The 12,255-nt window shown below is 45.2% G+C and overlaps 1 protein-coding gene across 1 annotated transcript in view; it reads left to right on the forward strand.

The window, feature by feature from the left end:
- Positions 1-753: 753 nt before the first annotated feature.
- The window catches only part of akap12b (A kinase (PRKA) anchor protein 12b), a 62,741-nt gene continuing 51,239 nt past the window's right edge, over positions 754-12,255 (forward strand). Inside the window, exon 1 of the mRNA XM_056295096.1 lies at positions 754-1,036. Within this exon, the coding sequence (XP_056151071.1) occupies positions 914-1,036 (123 nt within the window). The 5' untranslated portion in view covers positions 754-913. The remainder of the gene's footprint in view (positions 1,037-12,255) is intronic.

The following is a 12,255-nucleotide window of genomic DNA, read 5'->3' on the forward strand; positions in this document are numbered from 1 at the left end:
ATCCCTCTGTTCACAAGTCACTCAACCATTGTTTAGGATTGTTTCGTGTGTGTGTGTGTGTGTGTGTGTGTGTGTGTGTGTGTGTGTGTGTGTGTGTGTGTGTGTGTGTGTGTGTGTGTGTGTGTGTGTGTGTGTGTGTGTGTGTGTGTGACAACAGGCAGCAAATGCACTGAATAGCTCTCCAAACACACACAATACTGTTAAAGGTTGTGCTTTACCTAGATGGCACTATGTTGTCCTTGTGTTGTTGTTGTTGTCGTCGTCATCATCGTCTACAGTCTGCAGTGTTGTGCTTACATTTGAATCTGTCTAGCCTCTTCTTTTTTTGTGATCTTTCCTTCGTTTTGAAGAACTATGGGACAGCTCTGTGAAGTGAATTTTAAGCAGCCATATTTTTTCCACTAACTGTAAATCACGCTTCACTCCCCTTTTCAAATATTATGACCACAGCGCCATTTTTCGGCGTGAACAGTCGGACTAGCAGTGATAAGAGTTCAGTGGGTTTCTTTTGTTTATTTGTCTTTGCCCCTCCTATCTGCTCTCTCTCCTCCATCCGCACGGTGCGTCCACTCTGATGCTGCAAGGCGTGCACCATAGCGGTCCATGTGATACTGAAGGGAGGGGGGGTGAATGGAGGGAGGAGGTGGTGGTGGGTGGATGGGGAGAGGGGAGAGGGGAAGGAGGGGGGGTTCCTAAAAGAGTCCGCCAGCACTGGTAGTCCATCACTTCAGGGCTTTGCTGTGCACCGGGGCCGGACACTGCGGGCGTGTCGCTGCAAGACAACACCAGAAAAGCTTATCTGGGCTGCACATCTTGCCGTGTTTGTTTTGTATATAATATAAATATATTTATTTTTTACCCCCATCCACACTCCGGCTTTACGGAAAGGCAAGTGTCGCACTTTGTTTCCACCATGGGAGCGGAGACTTCTTCTGTGCAGCGCGACGGGAAGAGCCCAGAGGAGGTGTCGGCCGCCGAGGAGCTGAGCGCCGAGGTGAGGACTCATGTGGAGGGGGGCGGCGTCGTGGACTCCAAGGTAACGTCAAGCCGGACTGATGCTTGGTTATATTCATGTGCGTCACCGTGTCACGCTCTGTTCAACACACGGGGCACGGAGGAATGAGATCGTACCGGATAATTAATCCGATTAAAATCTGTTTTGTACCACCTGTGTGTGTGCGCGCGCGCGCGCGCGTCTGTGATTCAGATCGGGACCCCGCATGCATGCAGTCAGTGCTCTTCTTATTTTTGCTGAGTAATTGTCGGAGGTGAAGTCAGTCCTGCGGGGGGACCGTTTTTTGTGAAACGGCCACAGAAAACAAGCCCGGTCCGTATTTGCTGCCAATTAACAGTTGAGCTGGACTTGGACTGTTATCCAACAGTCCCAGAGAGAATTAATGAGGATCGACACAACATTCTTTTCCTCGACAGCTTTGAAAGCCGCTCAAAAAAACAAAACAAAACAAAACCCAAAGGTTTCACAAGCGCTGTGATGGATGTTGATGTCATGTGGATGGCGTGTTACCTAATGATAGCAAATAGGCTACTGAACGCCTTGCACGTTTCTGTTTCATTTATAAGACACCTTTCACCCACCTCCACCTCCACCTTATTTTAGCGCAGACCAAGAGTGGGGGTAGATTGTTTAGGTGTATTGGTTAAAGGTGAACATTTGAACAGATTAAATCGAGACGTATTCACGAATTTGAACGTGTTTGTGTAAACATACATCGAACTCGTTATCAGGTTGATGTTTTGGTATCAAATTTATCCAAGCTAACACCGACAACGCAACACACCCGTTTAGTACACAAACACGCATGCGCTTGCGCATGCGCGAACGCTCGAACACGAAACGCGCCATCGCTCATCTAAGTGACTTCGTCAGTCTCCGCTAACTGCAGGTATCCCCACCTTTCTAAACAGCATAGCTGCATAACGAACGAAACCGATCGCCGGTTTCAGTCGTAAAAAACATGTTGAATTAACTGGTTAACTCCAAAAACTCAACAGAAGGAGTAAAAGAAGATCATGATTTTATATCGGCAGTGCCAGTATTGACATAGCTACCTAGCTAGCTAACGCTAAATTGAATTTGCTTAGGTTTGGTCATTGTTCTCAGCCTAGGTTTTCTGGGGATACTTGTCAAGCTAGCTAATTGAACATATATTCTCAATGAATGTCACCCTATATTAACTACATTCATTCCCTAGCCTAGCCCTTAACCCTAGCCCTTAACCATCATAACTACATGCCTAACCTTAACCTTTACCCTAACCCTAACCTAATCCTAATTCTAACCTTAACCCTAAACCCAAGTCCTGACCCTAAAATAGACCCTTTTCCTCATGGGGACCCATAAAATGTCCCCACAAGGTAGGTGGTTTCAGGTTTTTTTGTCCTAATGGGGACATTTGGTCTCCATTAGGATAGTAAAACCTGGTACACACACACACACACACACACACACACACACACACACACACACTGACTCTCAAACTTCAACTCTTTCTCTGTAAGACATATTGACATTTTCTCAAGCTTTGCATCTATTTTTTATGGCATAATACTGTAAGAAGATTACTGTCAGGACCTTGCTTAGAGTAGGTTTAGCATTAATAAGTGCGGGTATCCAACTACTTGTTTTATATATGGGTAAATTATTCTTTTAATTGGTTGATAGAATTTACTGGTTGCAGTAAAGGGTTTAATTTGTTATGAACACTGACAGTGTGGTAGTCAGCCATGTGGGACCGTTAGAAAGCCTTCATATTTCTTCTGGCTACCTGACCTGATTTGGAAGAGATGGCTTCAGCAAGGCTGTCTCAGGCCACAGACTATTGCCTCTGTGTGAATTGCTGTAGATGTGTGAATGAATATTTGGAAAGGTCATTCTAATGACTGTGTATATCTTCGCCACCTGCTCTGTTTCAGCCTAATTTAACCTCTTGGCTTTTGTTGACTTTTTTTCCCAAGTCACGGGTCAAGGGGTCACATTTTGTGGCCCCCCATGTCCCTCCCTAGAAAATCAGACAACACAAAGACATATTGTGTTATTTGGAGTAAAACAGTATGGGATGCGAGTTGGTTAAGCTTTTGGGCGGCTCTCGTGTTTGTCTGGCTGTGTTTGCTCATGCTGTCAGACGTGCAGTTGTTTTTGGGTAAGGTGACATCACCTGCCTTCAGGATGTTTTGATAAGCTTTGAATGTTTGAGTTGTTGCCACAAGTACTGCTGTGGCAACACCCCCCCCCATCAGATTTGCACAAAGACATTGGAATGTACAATATGAAATGTCCCAAGCGCGAGCCCACCTTGATGAGTGAGTCTATTGTGCGTTGTGAATCCAGCAAAGGATGGTGTAGGATAAGTGTGTGCAGGAAACCACTGATGAGATATTTGTCAAGGTGGTGGCTCAGTCGTTGCAACGCCTCCGCTAGGCTGCGCTGCGCCGAGGGTTTATGGCGAACCAAAATGGACGCTTATGGTCGATTTCAAACAAAACGCGTATCATTTTATTTGATGTCGTTTAAACGTCAGTTCTCCAAGCCACCAAACACAGTTCGTGTTCCTCATCAGATCATCCTTATATCCCCTTTGCACGCTGGAAAAAGCACAAGTTGCCCATGGAGAGGTCTTATCAGGGTTGGGATGCAGAGATACTCATGACAGCCATGTATTGTTTCCTTTGCCCAGGGCGGGGCTTTTTAAAGCGTCTCGGTGTGAATCCAGCTCCTTGCAGGAGTCCTCTGTGTTCATTACCACCTTGTGCGCTCCGCTCCCTTGGCTCGCTGGCTCAATCCGTCATACGACTGTTGTGCCTACCTGTATTTGTGTGTGTCGCAGGTGTCTGTCTCCCTGCCATCCATTTTGGGCTTTGCACACAGTCCTCGATTCCAACACAGGAGACATTTCCAAATGCAGTTTTATGCAAATCCTTCTTTGGACTCTCAACTGAGCACAGTACAGAGTATTACCCCCAGCCTCTGAGACTCAGACGTCTCCACCAGTTACACATTTAATGGAGGATTAACCCTGGCTTATCAGAATCAGAATCAGAATCAGAACCAGACTACTTTAAGAAGCAATAAAACTGTATGTTACTCAATCATCATTTATTTATAAGATGAAAATGTTGTACAAACCATTTATCTAAACTGTATACATATCAAGGCTTAGGGAAAACAAATCGCCTGTTAACTGCCCCCCCCCTCCCCTTCATCTACATCCCCGTATGATGGATTAAATAGAGTCAATAGCTCTCACCTGGGTTGACCAGGGCACTGTGCATGCTGTTGCCTTTTTTAAACACAAGTATACATTGATTATATTCACCGGGGGATTTGGCATGGAGCTGATGTACATCCTGCTTGACATGTGGTCAATAAAACATCCTCTTTGCTCCACTAAAAGAATTTCCGTGGTGCTTCTCTCCACCTTGAGCAACATCCTCCGCCAATGGTGCTCAGAAGTAGGTCACAGTCCCGCTCACTTAGTGTGTGTGTGTGTGTGTGTGTGTGTGTGTGTGTGTAGGAAGATTCTTGAACTGAACACTTGATCCCTCAGACAAACAACTACTGCAGACACTGCGACTGATCCGCTAAAAGGTTCTCTCTCTCTCTCCCTCTCTCTCTCTCTCTCTCTCTCTCTCTCTCTCTCTCTCTCTCTCTCTCTCTCTCTCTCTCTCTCTCGTCTCTCTGTCTTTTTTCTCTCCCTCCCTTTGTTTACCTATCCTCTCTCTTTCTTCTATGCCTTAACCATCATTTCCTTGTTCACTTCCTATCCTTGCGCTCCGGCTGGGCAGGAGGCCAAGTGAACTGTTTTGTTACGCACCCAGAAGAAGCAGCTGTTTAGGTTGGGAAACTGTTCTGCGTTCTCACAAACTCTTATATGGACCAAAAAAACCCAGTCTTGGTCATGAAATCCAGACCTGACACAGTGCATGGTGGGCTCCTCTCCCAACCACAGCAGCAGCAGAAGCAGCAGCAGCAGGTGACTCTCATTCTATCACATGTTGTATAATGTGATGGGGCCCTGACAGAGGCTCATATACGTTCCTTTATAATGAGCCACGGCTGATCAGGCGCTGCTATGACACTGATTATCCTGTTTAGCTGGTGATGGGCAGGGGAACGAGACAGACAGGAGTGGAGGGGGCGAGAGAGAGTGTTTTATGTGTCCGTTTGTGTGTGTGTGTGTGTGTGTGTGTGTGTGTGTGTGTGTGTGTGTGTGTGTGTGTGGTGGTGATGGTGGAAGAGGTCAAACAGAGGAGCCATTGAGGATGTGCCGAGAGGAGGGACAGGCCTGGGGCCCCTGTGTGCACCGGCCCAAGACAGGAAGGAACCAATGGGACCCTGGCGTTTTGGGTGGGCAGGCAAAGATTGAAAGAGATGAGAGAGAGAGAGAGAGAGAGAGAGAGAGAGAGAGAGAGAGAGAGAGAGAGAGAGAGAGAGAGAGAGAGAGACAGACAGACAAACAGACAGACAGACTTACAGAGAGCGAGAGAGACAGAGAGAGCGAGGGACCAGTCAGGGTGACATAAAGACAGATGAATCAGTCAATTGTTCCCTTCGTCCCCCGGCTCCTTCCTGATTTTAAAAGGACATCGATGACAGAAGTTCGGTGAAAATGGACTCAGGTTGTTGAAAAAAAATACTGTCCCACGTTTTTAGGTGTGTGTGTGTGTGTGTGTGCGTGTGTGTGTGCATGCACGTGGTTGTACATCTGTCCGTTTGTGTGTGGGACTGTCGGTGCATACAAACACACATATGTATGCACAGACAGACAGACAAACAGAGGGAGACAGACAGACAGGCAGAGAGAAAGAGACAAAGACAGAGAAAGAGATAGACACAGAGAGAGAGACAGGGACCAGTCAGGGCGTGCATGTGTGTGTGTGTGTGTGTGTGTGTGTGTGTGTGTGTGTGTGTGTGTGTGTGTGTGTGTGTGTTTCTCTAAAAGCCCTACCAGACAGTAACCACTGAAAATAGCAATTAAAAAGCGTCAAATCTTGGGGATATTTGCAGATTAGTTATGGACTTCAACATGCCAGTGACACAGTGTATCAGAGGGCATGTTTGTGTGTGAATCTTAAGGGTTGTAGCTCTACTGGTGCCATAACAGGTACCGCTAGTAATACTGCTGCTGCAGTAGACTGCGATAACCACCAGCCATTAACCGAAGTGCACATTAACAGCACCAGCGTTCTGCTTGAAGCTGCAATAAGAGCCACAGTTAACCCCAACAGGCCTATGGCAAGGTGATGATCGAAAGGGTATTTACCATATCACGACAGACTCCCACCACATGCATTTCGCCGACTTTCCAAGTTTAGTAGAATCACAAACTTGTTCACTTTCCTTTCAAATTAAAAGAAAAAAAGTGAACAGTAGGAACAGCAAATCAGAGAATGAATGCGGCGGGTTCATTGAGGGGAAACGGGGAGTTAATTAGTTCGGTCCGCTCCTGTCCAGCTTTTCAGATCCACTGCCAGTTCCCTTACAGTTAAATTTGTCTACTTGGCAAAACCGCCCTTTTGTTCCTTTCACTCCCTCCGCTCCCCCCTACAAATTAAGGTTCACTCTGATAATTTGATCGAGTTGAATAATGAGTCTGGAGCGGGACGATAATTCCCAAAATGGACTCGGTCTCGAAAACCTTACGTAACGGCAGATCTACGGCGTCCGGGAGGTGACATGACAAAAAAAATAAAAAAGCGCGCTTTATGCAGTTTTTTTGTCACGTCAACTTCCGGGTTCCGTATAGATCCAGCTATACAAAAGAGATTTTGGCGTTCGGTTTGCGGGCCACATGGAAGAGCTCTCTCTCTCTGAGCCAGAGAGCATCTGAGTTTGTGGTCGAGATTGGCCAGCTGGCTCTGTGCGGTCTCCCGGGCCGGCTCATGCTACGTTTATCCTACGTGATATGTGTGTGGTGGTGGCTATAAGTGCTGCAAAGGGTCGTAAATCATTCTGTCCTTATGCGCACTGGGTCCCGGCGAACCGGGAACATCTAGAAAATGAAAAAGCCATGTGAACTTTATTTAACCCGTCCAGTTTTCGGAGGTGAGGTTACCGTGATTTATTCATGAGCCAGCAAGTTGGTATGTACGTCGTATATCTTCTTGCCGAGCATCTCCGCTCTTGCAACTATTCCTGCAAGCTAAAAAGGGTTCAGTGGCTTGCTGTTCTCCCATTTAACGCTGGAATACATTTTATAATCCTTTGATGAATAAATATGTAACTGCCAAACGTATCACATATTGCCTTTAACCCACCCTAACTCGTGTTTTGTTGAATGTGCAGTGAAACGGATGATATGTGACACGAAGAGCGTTATCCGCTCTGCAGGCCTGCTATGAGCACGACTCTGCTACTCTGCACAGAAGCGAAGCTGTATTGTCAAGGAACTGTACAGTAGCCCTGCGACGTCTGACGTTATGCATGCTGCACGGAGTCCATTTACATGGCGATCCAATATCATGTGTGGGTTTAATGTGTTTTATTGGTAGCTATGATTGTGTTTACTTTTGCATTGTCCCCCTACACACACACACATGCACAAAGATAGAAACACATACGCACGTGCATAGAAACACACACGTGCATAGAAACACATACACACACATACACAAACGTCCACACATAGTTGTCACATAGTTATTCTTTATTATCTCATACACTCTTCTCTGTCTTACACAGACGGCATTTCTGATAACAGCCTCATTGGTTATCCCCTCTTCTCTTTCCGAATGGCGGTGAGCTCAGATGTGGAGGGGTGAGGGTCTCACGTGTCTCCATGACAGGCCGTGGGAGGCGTTGTTTTGTGATGGTGGTGTGTTATTGAGTATCCCAGGTCTCGCCTGCAGGGCTTGGCCTGTTCACAGTCCCATAGGGGAGGGGGAGGGATGGGTCGTGTCACGGCGGCTCTGTGCAAATCCATCATTATAATCGAAGCCTCTGCCAAATCAGCATGCTGAGCTGGTACAGTCTTTGTTCAATTCCTACACTGTCAAGATAGGTTTTCTTAAAAAGTCTTGTGTCATCTAGTCAACGTTTTCAAATTTTGCTTTTTTTAAAAATGCCTATAATTTTTGAAATAAAGCATTACAGTAAGTACCAGCATTGTGTATAACGTGTAATGTATCGAGGTCGAGTGTCAAAGGCCAAAGTTCAGAAAAATCGTTGGCTATACTCTATGAGACAGCTGTTTCCTATATACTGTAGTTGTATTGCTGAAATGTTCATTTCATCATTTCTAAAAACAATTATTTGAATCTCCTTTTTGAAAAAAGCACTAACTTGATCATGTCTGAGCTTTATAATTTGTTATCTCTTGTTATAAAAGAGCAATTGAAGTTTCATGCAGTCTTTTCTAGAGAAGTGCTGCATTAAATAGTTGCACTGGTGCATTAAATTATGTTTTAAATACATCCAGCTCAGGCACCATTGCTGTCTGATTTTCAGATAGCAGGTTGCTGCATCTGTCCAAACCTTATGCTCACAGCCTAACATGGAAAAACATCCAAGGCCTGGTCCACACCACTGACCTTTCTTTACCTGTGCATGACGGCTACCTGGCTGAACTGCTGCGGCTCACACACGCGTGGTGTCCACGGACAGCCCTATCTCTCGACACTGAGTTTGCCTTCTATAATGGCCATCAATAGTCAAATGTTTCATTTCAGTTCATTATACATTTCGTTATAACTTTTGGTAACACTTTAGTATGGGGAACGTAGTCACCATTAATTAGGTGCTTATTAGCATGCAAATTAGCAACATATTGGCTCTTAATTGGTCATTATTACGTACTCATTAATGCCTTATTCTGCATGGCCTTATTATACAACCAGTAAGCCATTAACTATGAGTTTTCCCTCTATAACCTCAGAATTATTGCTTATTAGTAGTACCATCTCAATATGCTTTGCTTAGTATGGACTTTATAAGGTGGTAGTACCACAAGAAGAGTTATTCTCCCTTACTAACACTTAATGAATATGGTCTGTTCTTACATAACAAAACACAAAACTACAAGTGTTAATAGTGTTAAATTACTGTAAATTAAGTTTTTGTTACTTAGAATATGTTCCCCATACTAAAGTGACATCTTAATCATTACTAATTCACTAGTAATTAAGTTTTTTTATGTTCCCCATACTAAAGTGTTACCTAACTTTTTATTATTATAAATGATGATACTATTCATTATAGATTTTAAAAAATAATATTTACAATTTTTCATATCTGACATTCTACAGCTATAGACAGTGAAACTATGGGTGTTAGTTGCGTAATGTTTGGAGCGTTGGTTTTGCCCGTCCTCAGAAATTAACGCTACGCGTCCGCAAGATGTAATACGCACATGAACAGTAGGGGCAGCATGGTGACAGTCAGTAGACTCTCAAGTCGGTCGCTAAACGCTTCGCTCAACTAGAGACTGAGGACATTCTCCCCGGGTTGCTAACACTGGGTGGAAACAGAGTTAAAACAAAAAAACGTTCATTGCAGAACCAATCCAAAGTCTTTAGGGCGGGGCCGTCACGTTGGGCGGTGACATGCAGAAGTCGTGTGCTTGTAAACACTGTCGTACCAGCAACACTTGCGTTACAGGATGGCTCATGCACAGTGAGTGGCCAAACATCCCGCAACATGGCTGCTTCTGGTAGGGGAAACGGCGAAACCGGGATTATAACGCAATAGTATCTGCTTAAATTAAAGGAGGTGGGAATTGACAGTAACTCGTACAGTTTACCAAATAACCAGTGGTCCGTCGACATTAACATTTGACCACCAATGCGATCAATTTGTTCCTCTTTACCCTTTCTTTCGGTAGTCTGTAAAACAGTAACTCCGATGTCTTGTGAAATCTATTGGTGCGGTCTATCGCACCACAGCTCTTTCCCATTTTAGATGCGTTTTCGCTGCATTCAAGCTGGACGTTAACGCTGCCACTAGCCCATTTCGACCAAAGTAGCTCTGGTTCAGGCACCGGTTCCGTTCAGCATTCTGAGAACCTTGGTGCTGCGTGGCGAACGGGCCCGCATTTCGACCAGTTTTTAGTCATCAGCGGGGGGCTTTGTGCGTTGCACACCGGATGTAAACATTAGCTACATCCCACTGAAACCCACTAGCTAGCGATAATATGGCGTCATATTATGACGCCGTCCAGCTCCACTTTTGGACAACTCTTTTTGTTATCGTCTCGGTAGTCCTTCTTAAGTTGTTTTTTTTAACTTGCTGATAATTTGTTCTTGCGTTCGAGTGAACCCATTCTTGGCCATCTCTTCTACTAATTCGCCATACAGCTTACTCTTTCTCGTGCTACTCTCTAGTTTTTCCTGAAACTCGGGAGATGCCCAGACAGTGGCGGATCTAGAGATTTTTTCCTGGGGTGGCAAGACTGTGTCCCAGAGGTGGCAGCTGCCGCCCCGTAGATCCGCGCCTGTGAGGGGGAGGGGGGTTCTAAATCGGCGACTTCTGTTTGAGATGAGCTTGGTGCGGGTCTCATTGACCTTCGCCATGCATGTACACAAAATATACTTTAAAAACATATTATCTGATTTATAAATGGGGTGGCAACAGGGGTGGCAAGACTGTGTCCCAGAGGTGGCAGCTGCCACCCCTTGCCACCCCGTAGATCCGCGCCTGTGCCCAGATAACAACCAAACCCTGAGTTTCCTCAGCCGACCACTGCGCACCCTTGTTATCTGCCGATTCCGCCATTATCTACCGCTAGGCTCTCCTCTCTTCTTCCTCTGGAATGTCACGCGCCCATTGATGTCGCCACGGTTCGCGCTGAACAACCTGCTATTTTTTGGTGCCGGTTCGGAACTAACTTTTCGGGTTCGCAACCAATTTATTTTTGGTCGAAATGCTCTTAACCGTTCAAAAAAAGGGTTTACGAACCGGCCCCGAACCCGTTCCCTGTTGGTGGAAAAGGGCGAGATGGCACAAATCGCAGTCTTTTGGAGGCTTTAGAAAGAAATTCAAGTAAAAATTCAAGAAAAGTTGATTTTGATAACTAGATGTTTCAGAGTTTGACGGAACCTGCAAAAATAAATAATAAATTTCGTGCACGCGGCTCATTTTGTTCTGCGCATGCGCGAAAACTTGCGCATGTACGGTAGGTTGCGCGATTTCGCGCACGCGCAGGTCATTATTAGTTTTGCGCATGCGCAGTAGGTTTTTTCCTTTCTGCACATGCGTATTGAATGTTACTTTTTTGCTGACCGAGGTGCGATCTATCATTATGTGGTCGTTTTGGAACTTTTCTGCGTCCTCGAGTATAAAAACTTAAATACTGAAAAATAATTGCGCCACGAAGAGAAGAAATAACTATCTCAGCCCGCTGCAAGGAAATGTCTGACTGCCATGATTATGCGGAAATGGACATTTCCCTCGCGAAACGAAAGACCCTTGCACGCCGGCAAAGATCCAACCTGCAACCAAAAAGCAAAGAAATTGAGAAAGAAGGTGGAGAATGCCGTCTTCGAAGCAATAAAAATGGTAAGTTTCGAAACATTATAGAATCTCTGTATGAAAATACAAATAGTTCAATCTCTTTCCCATCACCCTACATCACCCGGATTTACAATCAAACGCGGCGTTAAAACAGGGTTGTCCAATTTCTCCTTTTCTCTTTACAATTGCTCCAAAAATGCTTTCTATCTTTATTATAAATTCAACTGTCGCTCCATTAGATGTAATTGAGAAACCATTGGGAGTCTTTGAAACCATTGGGAGTCTGAATATTTGAATGCTGAAGTGAACATTTGAATTCATTCATTCATCTTCAGCCGCTTCTCCGGGGTCGGGTCGCAGTGGCAGCAAGCGAAGTAGGGCAGTCCAGATGTCCCTCTCCCCAACAATGCCCTTCAGCTCCTCCTGGGGGATCCCAAGGCATTCCCAGGCCAGACTGACATGTCAAATGTTCACACATTTGAGCATTGAACATTTGAACATGTGACGAACCCCCCAGTGGACTTCAAATGTATTTCTGGATTGTTCTGTTCACCTCTGTTGTGTTTCAGGTTTAGAGATGGCTCACCAAACCTGAGAGGATACACCTGGGCATGTCCTTCAGCATAAAGCTGCAGCCAGCTTTCAGTCTAGGCCCTCTCACTGTTCTACTTTTGTTTGTTGGTATGGTTTTACCACTTGACAACACGCACAACATCAGCAAACACACCCACACATGCACTACCTTACACCACTGATTTACAGACACACACATCCATACTTCATTGTATTGG

This window comes from Lampris incognitus, chromosome 15 (genome assembly GCF_029633865.1).
Source record: "Lampris incognitus isolate fLamInc1 chromosome 15, fLamInc1.hap2, whole genome shotgun sequence".
Taxonomy (NCBI): Eukaryota; Metazoa; Chordata; class Actinopteri; order Lampriformes; family Lampridae; genus Lampris; species Lampris incognitus.